The sequence below is a fragment of the Pan troglodytes genome, chromosome 4, assembly GCF_028858775.2.
Source record: "Pan troglodytes isolate AG18354 chromosome 4, NHGRI_mPanTro3-v2.0_pri, whole genome shotgun sequence".
Lineage (NCBI taxonomy): Eukaryota > Metazoa > Chordata > Mammalia > Primates > Hominidae > Pan > Pan troglodytes.
Window position 1 is genome coordinate 54,624,799 of NC_072402.2, and position 16,436 is coordinate 54,641,234.

At 35.5% G+C, this 16,436-nt stretch overlaps 1 protein-coding gene across 15 annotated transcripts in view; it reads left to right on the forward strand.

Annotated features, from left to right (window-relative positions):
• PDE4D (phosphodiesterase 4D) overlaps positions 1–16,436 on the forward strand; it is a 1,566,198-nt gene that overhangs the window by 531,450 nt on the left and 1,018,312 nt on the right. For all 15 annotated transcript variants that reach the window (XM_063810423.1, XM_063810422.1, XM_063810426.1 and 12 more), the window contains one exon: positions 11,967–12,196. In XM_063810423.1, coding sequence (XP_063666493.1) covers positions 11,967–12,196 — 230 coding nt within the window. The remainder of the gene's footprint in view (positions 1–11,966; positions 12,197–16,436) is intronic.

Below are 16,436 nucleotides of genomic sequence, written 5' to 3' on the forward strand. Positions count from 1 at the left end.
ATTTATGCATCACCATTGCAATATTATACGATTTTTATTTGTCTAAATATTTACCTTTTCCTTTGTGTTGCTGTCTAGCATAGTTTGTCTCAACTCAAAGGACTCCTTTTAGCAATTCTTGTAAGTCAGGTCTAGTGCTAAAGAAATACCTTAGCCATTGTTTATCTTTATTTCTCCTCCATTTTCAAAATACAGTTTTGCCAGAAAGAGTATGCTTGGTTGACAGATTTTTTCTTTCAGCACTTTGAATATATTGTCCCACTTCCTTCTGGCCTATAATGTTTCTCCTGAGAAATCTGCTAATGTCATTGAAGGTTGCTTGTACATGATAAGCCATTTTCTCTTCCTGCTTTCAGGATTCCCTTTTTGTCTTTGATATTTGACAGTTTGATTACAATTTATGTTGGTATGTTGGTTTTTCCAAGTTCGAGTTTTATGAGTGTCTTGAATTTGGTTGTTCATTTCCTTCCTCAGATTTGGCAAGTATCTAGCCATTGTTTTTTTCAAATAAGCTTTCTGTCCTTCTCTCTTTCTATCGTCTCCTTCTCAGATTTGCATTATGTGTATGTTGGAACACTTGATGGTGTCCCATAAGTTTCTTAGTCTTTCTTCACTTTTCTTCATTCTTCTTTTTTTCTCTTTTTATCTCTGGCTTCATAATTTTAAGTGGCCTCTCTTTGAGTTCATTTATTCTTTCTTCTGCTTGATCGAGTCATCTATTGAAATGCTCTAGTGAACTTTTCAACTCAATTACTGTATTCTTCATCTCCATGAATGTTTGTTTTCTTTTTGAAGTTTGTTGATATTCTCATTTTGTTCCAGCATCATTTTCCTAATTTCATTTAGTTTTCTATCTGTGTTCTCCTGTAGCACATTGAGCTTCTTTAAGATTATTTTTAATTATTTGCCAAGTAACATAAATTTTTATTTCTTTCTGGTTGGTACCTGGAGGTGTATTTTGTTCCTTTGATTGTGTCATGTTTCCCTGTTTCTTCGTGTGCCTAGTTATTTTTTTCTGTGATTTGTGCATTTGAAAAAGCAGCCAACTCTTCAGTCCTTATAAATTGGCTTCATACAGGGGAAGACTTTTACCAATTAGCCCACATAGAGATTTTGGGAGCCTCTCCAGTTTTTTTTTTTTTTTTTTTTTTTACCACGGGATACATCTTCTTTGAATTTGTGTGTGTTCTTTCCCAGTTAGAGTGATTTGCTTCTTTTTCTTCCAAGAGCTTTTAATCTCCTTCTCCATCCGGTGTCTGTCTGTACCACTGCAGGTTCTGTGGCATTGCAATAAGCCTCTGAGTTACCTTTTGCTCTCTGCAGACCCCAGGCATCCAAAGTATGTAGATTCCATTAGTGGTCTGAATCAGGCAAGACAGAAACCAGTCTCTCAGACAACACTCTGAAAAACCAGAACATTGGACATACATTCCACTCTTCTCTTTCTCTCCTAAGGGAGAAGTCATAAGGTGGGATTTTTTTTTCCTGATGACACCAAGCTGTGCTGGCTTGGGGGAAGGGCTGTCATGGTTGACGTGAAATGCCTTTTCTCATCTGTTTCAATGAGACTATTATTTTCTTTAAGTTTGCCTCAGGCATTGCAACTTCTTCACTGGTTCCTAGAATTTTCATAAAACTTTTTGGATCATATATTATTGCTAAGTTGGCGTCTCTGGTGGAGAATTAGATCTCTCGCTGATGAAACTCTATAGACTACTTTTACAGTATTTAATATTGCTCTTGTTTCATCTCACACATACATAGTCACTTTCCTAACACTTATATAATTGTTCTCTCCCCAATAGCTAATAGTGTTTCCTGTAACACATAATGACACATACTAAGTTCTTATATAAGAAAATATTTAAGGGAATTTTGTATTTTTCCACTAAACTTTCTGTTGATTATTTGAAGGTACCACACTTTTGGTTGTTATTGTGGCTTCATGGTAAAATTTTATATGTATTAGAGCAAGACCGTAACCATGTTATATTTTATAACATGGCCTAATTCCTCCAAAAAGTAAAATAAAAAAATAAAAAAGAGATGATTTTCTTGCAATAACATTAAACTTAGAAAATTATTCAAAGGAACATCAGTCTTGATTATATAAGTCTTGGAAAAGTTGTATAGATTTCTTAATCTAAGTTCTACTTATTTCTTTCTGAGCTTATTTTTAAACATTTTGGTTTTGTTTGTTTTTATAAATGAGATGTTGGTGTGGTAGTTTTAACAACTGGTCTTTGATTTTATAAATAAAAGCCTTTTGCATATTTTACTTTAAAACTGGACAAACTTACCTGACTATTCTTATTTTCAATTATTTTTCAGTTGATTTTTCTGGGTTTCCTACATTAAACTAGGTTGTAATCAAATAAGGATAAAGTTGCCTTCACTTTTCTCATAGCTTTATGCCTCCTATTTCTATTCCTCACATTGGGTTACTGAATTTGTTAGAGGTTTTTGAAAAATGGGGGCAATGTTACATTTGGGCTAAAACTAGGAACATTGATATCAGCTAAACCTGGTCTCAAAACTCTGAAGGATCCTCAGTTAGAACTGAGAGGTCTTAAAAGACGAGGTGGCTAGAGGGAGGTCTGCACACACATTGCCATGAGTCCTCAGACCACATAAGACACTCTTTTTTGTCTGAAGCAAGGCTGGAGTCAGGCCTAGATGGCCTGTGGAAAGCTCCCATGGAACCAGCCTGCTGTTCTCATTCCAGGCAAACTAACCTCTGTACAGTTGATAGTGTCACTATGGACAAACTAACCTGTTTAAGCTTCATTTCCAAATCTGTATCATGGAAATAGTAACAGTTTTTTGTACAGTTTTTATAAGAATCAAGTAGCTACCTATACAATATATGTAATACAATAAATATTACTAAGAAGTTTCTGTTATTATCCTGATCTTAAGCATGAACCTGTGCTTTACCAGTAGCTATAATGTTAAATATAAGTTTAATATAAACATTCTTTTGATCCATAATTTGTTTATCAAGGGGATATTTTGTAGTTATCTGAATATCAAAGCCAAAAGCAAAGCAACATTTCTGGCTCTCTGCATGTGGAAAGGGAACTTAGCTTTACTTTGTCTCCCCTTTCCTCCCACAGCCCAATATTTGTTAGTTTATTCTAGATTTACATACCCAGTTTATCATTATAAATATATCATCACTTAAATGATGGTTTTAGGTTTTTCTTTCATGTTTTTACACATAGTTTTGATTGGTATTGGTATTTAAATAAAACCTGAGAATGAAGACAATAGATCCTTTGTATTTCTTTTAAGGTTGTGATTTGACCTCTGATTCCTCAAGTGAGAAACTTTTCAAAACACTTGAGAGAGTAAACTGGCTGAGTTTTACCTATACTTACTGTAAGACATAATTTTTAGCTGCTAAAAAAACAATGTTAGTTTCTTTTCTACACTTGGGATTCTATTACTATATGTAACTGTGAAGGAAATAATTGACAGAACTCATGTTTTTCCTTAATTTTTTCCTTCCTCTACTAACAAAATAGAATTGACTTTATTTTTTAAAGTCACCCAGGAAATGTACAATGCTATTTACAAAAGGTTAATTGAATCCTAGAGTTGCAGATCGAGTTTCTTGTTGATGAGAATATACAGTAGAATATTACTGAATGAGAGATTTTTCTATTCCTTTTTGGAAACTTTTTGGAAGTTTTGATGACTGAGTTATAGGAAATTGGCTTTAGAGAGACTTCAGTGATTTCTGTCTCTTCTAATCAGTATGAAATCACAGCCTATATTTCGATTATGCTCTGTGAATGTTTGAAACCTATCTGTTATCTTTGTGTTAACCTGAGGTAGAAATTTTCATTTTTATATAGAATTAGTTTTGCAAGAGTATCTTTTCTATATACAAATATCCATTTGAAAATTGATTGTGTTAAGTCGATACAATGCCCTTTTCTATATTAAAAGACAGGATGTTTATTGCCTTGACTTGTTTGTTTCCTGTAAAGTTATTTGGGCAATAATAGCATTCAGTTTTAAGATAAAACATACATAATAAGTAATGAGACAAGAGGAAAAACATTTGACATAAGGCTTAGAGAATTTTAAGGCTCATTTTCCATTATTGCTTTAGTGCATTATTAACAATTTCATGGGGACATGAAAGACTAATATATGGAGAAAATGTCTGCTATTGGCATATAATATGTTAAGATTGCAAATATGATTTTTAATCCACTGTGATAATAGCCTATTAAATTGTATCCTAGTCCTTGAAGAGTCACTAACATTATCTTGTTTATACTACAAAATTAGGTACAGGGAAACTTTACTTTTACAGAACTTAATGTTGCACCAAACTAACTGGACAGGAAAAAAAAGGAATGTGGCATTGGAAGTGATAAAACAAAACACATCCTCTGCCTACGACTGTCTTCTTCCTGGACCTATCTGACTATTTAACATGCTGACCTTTACAATGCTCTGCATAGTGTAGGCCCACTGAAAGCACTGAGTGCCTGAAATCCTTCATTCTTATTTAAGACAAAATAGGTGAAAATACTTAATCATGATGTCTATATATTTGAAAGAATATTTGAACATGGGGAGAGACCCAACCAGTTTGAGTGGCTGAAGTTTTGGAATTTTTATAGAAATTCCCTATTATGTGTTTCAACTTTATGCCTGACTTATAATAATAGTTACAAATACTACATTGCTAGTAACACCAATATCTAATACCATTTCCTCTTTCCTAATTTCTTGCAGTGAAGAAATGGAGATGAGTATGTCTATATGCTTCACTCTTTCCTCAGCAAGATTTATTTAGCATATGTTTTGTTCCAGGCACTGGCTAAGTGCTAGGGGTACAAAAGTTGTTTTGGCTCCCTTCCTTCCAGATGTGTCCATGTGTCCAGGCTAACAGAGTGAGTAGTCACATAGGCAAATCATTCTCCTACAATTGTCAGGCTGAAGGCTGACTTGGTGTCATAAATAAAAAGGCAGAAGATATTTGTATTCATTGTCTTGGATGATATTTTCAACTTCAGTAGGCAGATTGAAAAGAAAAATGCGGCCGGGTGCAGTGGCTCACACCTGTAATCCCAGCACTTTGGGAGGCCGAGGCGGTGGATCACCTGAGGTCAAGAGTTTGAGACCAGCCTGGCCAACATGATGAAACTCCGTCTCTACTAAAAATACAAAAAATTAGCTGGGCATGGTGGTGGGTGCCTGTAATCCCAGCTACTTGGGAGGCTGAGGCAGAAGAATCACTTGAACTTGGAAGGCGAGGGTTGCAGTGAGCTGAGATCATGCCTTTGCACTCCAGCCTGGGCAACAAGAGCAAAACTCCATCTCAAAAAAAAAAAAAAAAAGAAAAGAAAGAAAGAAAAGAAAAGAGAAACGGTTGAAGGATAGCAGCTTGGACAATGCCTAGGTTTTAAAGACAGTTAATTGAGGAGCCAGCAATGAGACTAAATGAAAATGACTGGAGAAGCAGATAGACAGAAAGCAAAAATAAATGTCCAATTTATGGGGTGATCTACATCTTTTTTTGTCTGCGACAGTCCAGGTGTTCTCTTTTTGTCAATGTCACAACTGCCTAGCACTTTCTTTCAACTTGCAAAAGTGTTATATACTCCAGTAAACCCTAAGTTCTCTGTTACAGCTTTGATCATATACTGGTGATTATCTGTCTATTATATTTTTTCCTCAAATGAACTGTAAGTGCTTAAGCAAAAGGAGGTGCCTAATTCATCTCTGCATTTTCAGTACCCGACACAAGCATCAAAGGTAGTAGGTGCTCAATAAATGATTAATTGGGAAATTAATAGGAATGGAAACACAATTAAGATAGGTTGAACTCCTTTGGAGATATACACATAAAATAGTACTACCTGTAACAAGAAAATGCTAAATTTTTGTGGATTACCCCAACAGAAGATTATCTGTGGCTCGTGTACCCCAAATTAAGTGTTTCTGATTGGCAAGTGTCTCTCATGTAAATAATGATTAAGAAACCATGGCTTCTTCCATCTTGTGGCTCTACCATCTTCAACACATGGTGAGGGGCTACAGAGGGGAAGATAAATAGGGGGTTGTACTCACAAAATTTTTATGTGGCAGGCCTGAAAGTGGCACATACACAGACCCATACACATTTCCTTAACTTATAATCAATGAGCATGTAATGTAACACTCACTGACATCTCTATAGCTACCTGTAAGGGAGTCTGGAGATGTGGTCTCACTGCATGCCAAGAAAGAAACATTCTTTCCTGCAATGCCTATATATGTATATGTATAAATATATATATGTATATACATGTTTACATATGTATGTATATGTATATATATGTGTATACATATACTGTATGTGTGTATATGTATACACACACACACACACACACACACATCTTAAGGGGATTTTCTTATAGAAATTTTATTTCTCCCCTCTCTCTCTATATATATGAAATAAATATCAGAGACTGTGAGATTATTAAGAACCACAGAAATTTATTTAACCCTAGTAATGTGCATGCCTGTGTTTTAAAGGCCATTAAGTAGTTTGTTGTCTACTTTTGAAAGAAAAAAAATTAAACAAAGAAATTAATTAAATATCTTGGGTAAAAACTGAAACAAACAAAAAGGAAAATAATAATAATAAATTTAACATTCATCCATTGTAAGTGTCAATTATTATGGAATTGCTTACTTTAGGCATGTATTTCAGAAAGAATTTTATGCAGTAAAAAGCATAACATATTTGTCTGTCAATTATTCCATATAAGTTGGCTAATTATTGAATATAATTTTATTTTACTACAAGGTAGCAGGTTCGTATCACAGTTATTTCAATATGTGAGCATTTCTTTTATTTTGATATTGCATATCTTGAAGCTGAATATATTTCTAAGTCCCATCAATAGCAAGGTGAATGTTGTATCATTTTATTATTATGACTTTTATTATACTTTTAAAATTGAAAAACAAGACATTTTTATTATAGGGAATACAGAAGCTCATAATTAATAAAGATACTAAAACAAAATTATTACGAATATTGCACAGGAGAGCCATTTTAGAGAATTAGGATACATCCTTAAACAATTGTTTTATGAATATAATATGTGACTTGTTTTGTTTTGATATTATTGTTTTATAAAAATGGGATCACTCTATAATCTGTTCTTCCCACTCAACATTGTATCATTAACATGATTACGTATTCTTCTACATTATTTTAACAGCCTCATAGTATTTCATCATATGATGTATCAACATTTACTAAGCCAATCCTTCAGTATAGCAATTAGATTACATCCAGTTATTTGCTATTATAAATGAGCTGCAGTGAACATCTTTGTGCCTGGATATTTGCCAAACAGTTTTATTAAACTATGTCTAAAATGTCAAAACCATTAGTTCTCAAACTTTAATATGCATTGGAATGATACTGGTGACTTATTCAGACTCATAAGCCCTACTCATAGAGATTGTGTTTAGGAAGATCTGGAATAAGACCCAGGAGTCTGAATTTTAGCAAGCACCATCTATGATTCTAATGCAGAGGGTTTGAATGTCACATTTTGAGAAATAATGACTTGGACACATTAGAAATACTATCTTTTTTCCATCATCTCCCTGCCATAATGCTGTTTTCTAACAATAACATAAGATACTTATTGCTCTGGCACTTAGTTTTACATCTCTCTCTAAAATAAAGGCATTTAACCTCTTACCTTCTACCTGATAAGGTTGTTCTTTTTATTTCTGAACCATAACTGATACACATTGATCTAGAGTGTGAAAAAAGCCTCTTATACTGTTTTGGAATGGAAAATGTTAGAATATAGCCCTCTAGTGCTTTATCATTTTTATTGTAAAGATAAAAGTATTTATAGAAAGTGGGTTTAAACTAACAGAGTATAAGCATGAGTGTAAACTTCATTTTTAGTAGAGATAATTATCTCAAAAAAGTTACGTCTTGAGGCAGTTTTATCTAAAAGAGAATGTCAAAAACATTAAGTCATTCAACAGATAACCTCAGTTATATAAAGCATTTTGCAATTGCAATGCTAACACCCAGAGTAGGCAGCTAAATGCTTATAAAAAGATGTTAACTTTGGCCAGCTATATTTAGTGCTACTGAAGCTTTGCTAGACTCATCCTTTGTTCTTCTTTTCTATGTTCATCCAGAAGAAGAGTATTTACACATGTATTAGTCAGGGTTCTCTAGAGGGACAGAACTAATAGGATAGATGTATATGTGAAAGGGAGTTTGTTAAGGAGTATTGACTCACACGATCACAAGGTGAAGTCCCACAATAGGCGGTCTGTAAGCTGAGGAGCAAGGAAGCCCATTCAAGTTCCAAAACTTCAAAAGTAAGTAAAGTGGCAGTGCAAGGATCCAAAAACCCACCACTCTATAGAAGCATGTTGTAACATTTGATGATTCTATAATTCTCTTCGCACTCAAAAGTAGGAAAGCTGTTTTCAGTCTGTGGCCCAAGGCCCAAGAGTCCCTGGCAAACCACTTGTGTAGGTCCAAGAGTCCACCTGTTTGAGAACAGGTGTCTGATGATCGAGAGCAGGAAACATCCAGCACAGAAGAAAGATGCAGGCCAGAAGACTCCGGCATTCCAGTCCTTCCATGTTTCTCTGCCTGCTTTTAACCCAGCTGTGCTTGCAGCTGATTAGATGGTGCCTACCCACATGAAGGGTGGGTCTGACTCTCCCTGTACACTGACTGAAATGTTAATCTTCTTTGGTAACACCCTCACAGACACACCCAGGAACAATACTTTGTATCCTTCAATCCAATCAAGTTGACACTCAGTATTAACCATCACAACACATAAGTCATTAACTTAATCATGACCTGTTTCCAATCCAGGAATGAAGTTCTGTTCTTAGAGGAACTTCCTAAGTACATAAGTACACAGAGGCTCACTTTCCCAATCTAAAAGCTAAGACTGTTCCAAGTGCATATGCTTTCTGTTTTTTTCTATATTTGTTATCTCACAGAAACATTGATTTGCCATTGGTTGTTGCAAAATCAGTATTTTATAACTGGAGGTGGTGTTAAGGTTTATTTTGTATAATCTCTTGATTTTATCCCTATGGAGACTAAAGACCAGCAAGGTTAAGACCAGCAGATCTGGAACACGTTATTATAGAAATTTGTATATTATATTGTTGCTAGAAAATGGAATTATTGCAAGGAGATGATGGAAAAGATAGTATTTCTGATATCTCCAAGCCATTGTTTTTCAAAATGTGATGTTCAAACCCTCCGCATTGGGATCAGAGGTGGTGCATACTAAAATTCAGACTCCCAGGTCCTATTCCAGATCTGCTGGTCTTAGCCTTGCTTGTCTTTAGTCTCTGCAGACAAAAAATCAAGACATTATACAAAATAAACCTTAAGACCCCTTCCAGTTATGAAGTACTCTGATTTTGTAACAACCAATGGCACCTCTTAAGACCACCTGAGTAATTACTGGCAGAACAGGGGATAAAATTTCTATCCTCTCATTTAATGACAGATTGTCATTCATTTCTAATGTTTATGTAGGGCTGCTCTCATCTCAGTTCTGTTTAATTTTTCAAATGAAAATGTGAAGCTTATTGAGTTATGATCAATTAGTGTGTGTTCTGTTATTTGCTACTAATACTCACTCTGCCACTGACTATACTTGTTAAGGTAGTGCAGCATGGTGGCTTTTAGCTCCAGTTTTAACTAGAAGAGATTTGGGTTTGGATCCTGACATGTAGGGTGATCAATCATCCTGGTTTCCTTGGGACTGTGGAATTTCCCTGGACATAGGACTTTGTGTGCTAAAATCAAAAGGTCCCAGGCGAAGTAAGATGATTAATCACCCCACTAGCCATGTGGCTGTGTCACCAGTGCATGCTATTTGATAGGTCTCTGGGGTTTTTAATGGGTAAAATGGGAAAAGCAAGAAGAACTAACTCATAGGATTTTAGTAAAAATTAAATGAGACAGTATATGTAAAACACGGCACTACTTAATAAAGACTCAGTAAGTATTAGTCATTATTATTGATGTTTTATAAAGCAAGTAGATTCCTCAAAGCACAGATTCTCAGAATTTAGGATTTGAAATAAATGAACTTTCTTTTTAGCTTTGACCTCTTTTTTTTGTTTGTTTTTTAAACCTTCTGAGTACCCTTCTGTCGTCTTGTCTATACAACTGGACAATGCAACCCAAGATTGGATAGAGTCCACCATCTCACATCCTTTTACCTTTTTCAAGATATAAATCAGGAAGACAAAAATTTTCTATTTGGGAATCAATGTGAAGAGTGAGCATCAAAGACAGCATAGAGCTATGGAGAAAGGGGAAATTAGCCTGGATTATAATAATAGCTGCCATTTTGTTGAGTGCAAACTCTTTGCCAGATATTGGTGCTTCAAATACTTTACATATTTGGTCCACATAATGACTCTGAGAGGTAAATATTATTATCTCAGTCTTCAGATGGAGAAACAACCTCAATGAGCCTAAGTGACTTGCCCAAAGATAGTTGTATAGTAAGGAGTGTAATAAATGAGGTCTGGATGTTCCAAGCTCGATGAATGTCTAACTTTCAGCCAACTGGTTAATTTTGAGAAATATAAACTTCTTCACCTGTAAAACTCAGAAGGGAAGGAAATTGCCATATATAAGTGCTAATCACAATGTAAGTAATGAACTACGCACATCATATGCATGATCTCATTTCTTGTATGTAAATATTAGTCCCATTTTTATAATAAAGAAACAGAAGCCTTAGAGAGACTAAGCAACACTCTATCAATACAAATAGTAAAGTGGCAGTGCAAAGATTCAAAAACCCAACACTCTATAGAAGCATGTTATAACATTTGGTGATTCTATAATTCTCAATATGTGGATATAATAAATATTGCTAGAGTAGACTTTCCAGCCATTTGGAAATAATTATTGCTCATGTGATAGTATATTTTTCTCAACTAGAATCGAAATATTAACTTTTGACCTGGGTTTACCTTTGCATGTGGATAACATGGATCAAATTTGTAAAATTCTGCGGAGCTGTGACTTAAATACAGTTCTACTGGGTCCTCAAGTTTCTTTTAAAGTCTTCTTTTTCTTACTACCCTCTCAGTCTTATAAAAATTGGCAAGAGTATATCTGAGTAAATGTGACATATGAAAACATATGTTTCAAATATGGCCTTAAATATGCAGAAAAAATAGGACTTTTCTTCTTCCTCTCTCTTCATGGGCATGCATGTAAGAAAGATATATATATATACAGTCATGTGCTATATAACATTTTAGTCAACTATGGACCACACATACCATGGTGGCCATAGATTATAATACTGTATTTTTACTGTATCTTTCCTATGTTTAGATATACTTAGATACACAAATATTTCCCATTGTGTTATAATTGCCTACAGAATTTAGTACAGTAACAATGTACCATCTAGGTTTGTTTAAATACACTGTGATGTTCACACAACAAGGAAATTTCCTAATGATGCATTTCTCAGAATGGATCATTATCAAGTGATGCATAACTGTATATATATATATATATATATATATATATATATGAGACACATGCATATGTCAATGTATATATTTAATGATGTTTGCAATTCATTTCATAGAAGTTATAAAAACATTTTGATTTATCCTTGATTTTATAGAATTCACACACAAAGCTAATAAATTCTAAGATTACTGAAGATGTTAGTTAACTGTTTTAACCAAGCCACACCTGGTGAACAAATTTGCTATTTTAAAAATAAATTTAGATTTTAGTTAATCAAATATTGTTCAGTTAATGTCACTGTTTTCTAGATAGCATTTTTCATGTATACATTTTACTTAATTTCTTTCCCAGGAAAGTATTAAGCCATTATGTAATGATAAACAGTGTGATTTTTGTTGATTATATGTACTTTCTTGAATTATTACCTCAGGCCTCTGAGGAAACACTACATTCCAGTAATGAAGAGGAAGACCCTTTCCGTGGAATGGAACCCTATCTTGTCCGGAGACTTTCATGTCGCAATATTCAGCTTCCCCCTCTCGCCTTCAGACAGTTGGAACAAGCTGACTTGAAAAGTGAATCAGAGAACATTCAACGACCAACCAGCCTCCCCCTGAAGATTCTGCCGCTGATTGCTATCACTTCTGCAGAATCCAGTGGGTGAGTGCCCTCAGATGTCATTTCCCCATTTTATATTTTAGATGGTGATTGTTGTCTGTGGTCTTTTGAGTTTTTGTGGCTCATTGCTTGATTTGAGTGGGAGAACAATGGGGTTTCTAGAGTCAAAAAAAAAAGGATGAATTTCTCAGGTGACATTTCTATATCTGCAGGAGAAGACATTTTAGTGAAATTGTTTTACAAGGAAAAGCTGAAAATGTATTGATGAATGCTAATAAACATTTGCAAAAGGGCAGTCGTACTTGGAAAATTAATATTGGCCATATGTGACTTGATAGAAAACATTTTAACAAATGAGAACTAATGGACAAATTACCATGTAGTGATACATGTCTAGAAACAATAGGAAATGTTCCCTGATGCAAAATGAATTTGGAATCAAGAATAAATTGTATTGTAATTAGAATCAAAAGAAATATGCAATGGTATTCATGAGTCTAAAAATTTTGCCTTTGACATTTTGAGGTATTGCTTACCAGAATACTATTTCAGCTCCCAGTATAAGGTGATTTTATTTAGCATTAGTACTTATAGAAGAGTCAGCCACAGCCACGTCTCCATCATGTAACATTTTTATTTCCTACTTTGCAGGGTATAATTTTTGTTTTTATTCTTTTTCGTGTTGTTTACCAATGGAGTTTTACACTTTAAAGCAATGTCACCAGGTTAAAAATTGTGAAAGAAAGTAAGGATATTGGGCACATCCATTATTTGTTCTTGTGACCAGCTGCATTTTTAAGGAGCCTGGATAGAAAGGAAAGAGGATGAAGCCAGTGGGCCATACATAGATAGACTCTTGAACATTTGCTAAAACTATAAGAACAAAACAATTACTATGCTACAAATGTGATGGTCCCACATCCTCTGCCAAGTTAAAGGCATCTCTGGGGAAAATGTCTTTTGGATCTTGTTAAAGTTAGGAAGGTTGTGCTCAGAGGAAATTTGGCTAGTAACTCAACTCAAAGATACTGAATTTAGCTGTTTTACTTGTTATTGACCAGTCTAAGGGACCTGTGTTAGAAAAAGGTATGAGGAAAATACTACTAGATAAATAATAAGAAAACAAATATTCACCTTGAAGCAATGAAAAGAGGAAATATATTTTGTTTCTGTTGTTGTAATTGAACTATGTGTTTAAAGAAGAATGCACACACATTGATCAGACTCATACTAAAGCAGATGGGAATTTTATATGACAGCTTGACCTGAACATTTTTTGAAAAATGCTGTTCCCCTGAAACTATTTCTCCTTTCTTTGGAATTAACATTGCTGCCGTTCATTCTGTGTAGAAGAGATTCACAGATATCAGGTGTATCCAGGGATCCCAAGACCACCCTCGGGTTCAGTGATTTGCTAGCAGAGCTCTCATAATTCAGCAAATAGTCATATTCATGGCTCTGATGTGTTATAGCAAAAGGATTCAATGCAAAATAAGCAAAGGGAAAGGTAGATGGAACAAAATCTGGAGGAAACCAAACATAAGCTTCCAAGAGTCCCCAAGTGAAGTAAGACAAGATACACTTAATTCCTCCAGTAATGAGTTGAGACAACACTTGTGAAATGTGTTCACCAGGGATGCCTTTACCAGGGAAGCCTATTAAAGACTCAGTACCTAGAGTTTTTACTGGAGGCCAGTCACTTAGGTACCCTCTGCCTAGGATATACAAACTTCCAGATTTCCAGAAGGAAAGTGGATATGCAGCATAAACCACATTATTTGCACAGACAGTTCAGGCAAATTGAGCCAGTCTTACCATTTAGAGAATGGTGGATCACTCCTGAAAGTCAGGTCTGCTAAAGGCCAGTGTTTCAAACAGGTCTTCCTATATTTAATTGACACAGTCCTGATTAACTGTTTACTACACACCAGGTTATCTTAGAATAGTTATCTTACTTTCTTCACACTTGTGGAAGAAGAGATTATAATTAAAATTAAAATGCACTAATTTAAAGCCCTGATATATTCAATTAGCTTTGGTATCTCAAAAATTTTGGTTGCTAACCATGATTTCTCATTTTGAGTTGGTGTTATATCATGTGCCCTTAAAATAAAATGATGCAATATACCTAATATATCTCTATGTAGTTGAACATTGTGTGTAATCTAAAATCTTGAGCTGGGCGCAGTGGCTCATGCCTGTAATCCCAGCACTTTGGGAGGCCGAGGCAGGGATTGATTGACCTCACGAATTTGAGGCAAGCCTGGGCAACATGGCAAGACCTCGTCTCTATCAAAAACACAAAAAAATAGCTGGGTGTAGTGGCATGCGCCTGTGGTCCCAGCTACTCAGCAGGCTGATGCAGGAGGATCGCTTCAGCCTGGAAGGCAGAGGTTGCAGTGAGTCAAGATCCTGCCACTGCACCCTGGCCTGGGTGTCAGAGAGAGAATGTATTGCTAAAAACAGTTTCCAAGTGCCAAGGAACTTCAGGGTTCCGAATTGTCTATGTCCCAGCATTTCTGTTGATTCACATTCATTTCCATCTTCATTAAGATTTAAGAATCAAGTACAATTGACCCTTGAACAATACAGGTTTGAACTGCACAGGTTCCCTTATATGAGGATTCTTTTCAACCAAACACAAATGGAAAATATAGTATTCCTGGGATGTGAAACTCATGTATACAGATGGGCTGACTTTTCATATATGTGGGTTCCACAGGGCCAATTGCAAGACTTGAGTATGCATGAATTTTGGTACATGTGGTAGACCCGAAACCAATCCCCTACATATACCAAGGAATGACTATATAAGCAATATCATGCTTACTATTTACAAATTTATCCAATATTATGAAGAAAATAATTTTTCTTTTTGAAAGATGGAACAAGGGTTTCATTTTAAAAGAAACGATAGACAATAATGGCCAATCAACAAGAACCAAACTAAGTAGATATTAAAGGTATTGTTATTACATTTGGAAGCCAGAACAATTTGTGAATTGAATATTGAGGAATAGAAAATTCAGGAGTATAACTTTCTGGAATGTCGAAGCTTTGGAGGAGAAGTAGAAGGTAAAGTGCGGGGCCGGGCGCAGTGGCTCATGCCTGTAATCCCAGCACGTTGGGAGGCCGAGGCGGGCAGATCACAAGGTGAGGAGATCAAGACCATCCTGGCTAACACGGTGAAACCCAGTCTCTACGAAAAATACAAAAAAAAATTAGCCGGGCTTGGCAGTGTGTGCCTGCAGTCCCAGCTACTCAGGAGGCTGAGGCAAGAGGATGGCGTGAACCCGGGAGGCAGAGGTTGCAGTGAGCCGAGATTACGCCACTGCACTCCAGCCTGGGCGACAGAGTGAGACTCTGTCTCAAAATAAAAACAAAAAACAAAAAACAAAAGGTGAAGTTCGGGCTTATATTCTGTAGCCATTTTAGTTAACCAGGAGCCCCAGATTCCTTTATAGCTGTCAGAAAGAGCTAATGGGAAATTTAGCCTATTTTAACTGAGTTGTCTCCAGCCCATTGCCTCATTATTAAAGGTTAGTATGCCTTTAAGTCCCATTGCCAACCTATACTGAGACCATACCTTAGCAATTGCAAATCTTTGATGGTCAAGGCGACTTTTCATGCCCTCCAGATTTATTTTCCTTTCTTTCTTAACATCATAGCCTTTTGCTCTTTCTTCTGGCATATCAGTATGCCAGATACTTGCCTTGTCAAGTGTCAGGCAGTGGGTCTAGAGACTTGTTCCACCCCTTTAGAAAGCCACAGTATGGCCCTGAGAATCATTAGTTTCTGAAAAAGAACTTTGACGTGCAGAAATAAGTGTCGTAGATGACAGCTATTAGCTTCCTCATGAAGTACTTGTGTCAAGCTACTGAGTTCAAAAGGACTTTTAGTTATTCACACTTCCGTATTTCTACTTTGAGTTTTTTTCCCAAGCAATGCGAATGTGTTCAAATGTACACTTTTTAACAATTTCTTTTGAGTATGCCCAAACTGTTAGGTTGTGTGTATGCTGTGATTTAGCAAACTTTAGAAACTGTAAATGAACAGAAAACAGAATTATTAAGACCTGGGATGCCTATAACCCTGAATTCATCTGCCAGTTAACTTTCTGTACAGGGTAGGCGCATTCAGGCTTCATGGCTGTTTACTGACCTTCCTCGAAGTAAGAGAGACAGCTATTAATGACTTGAAATGTTATGAACGTGGCATAGAAGTAATTTGGAAAGTCAGTTTTTCATATTTTCCTCCTAAATAATTTTCTATCTATTACCTT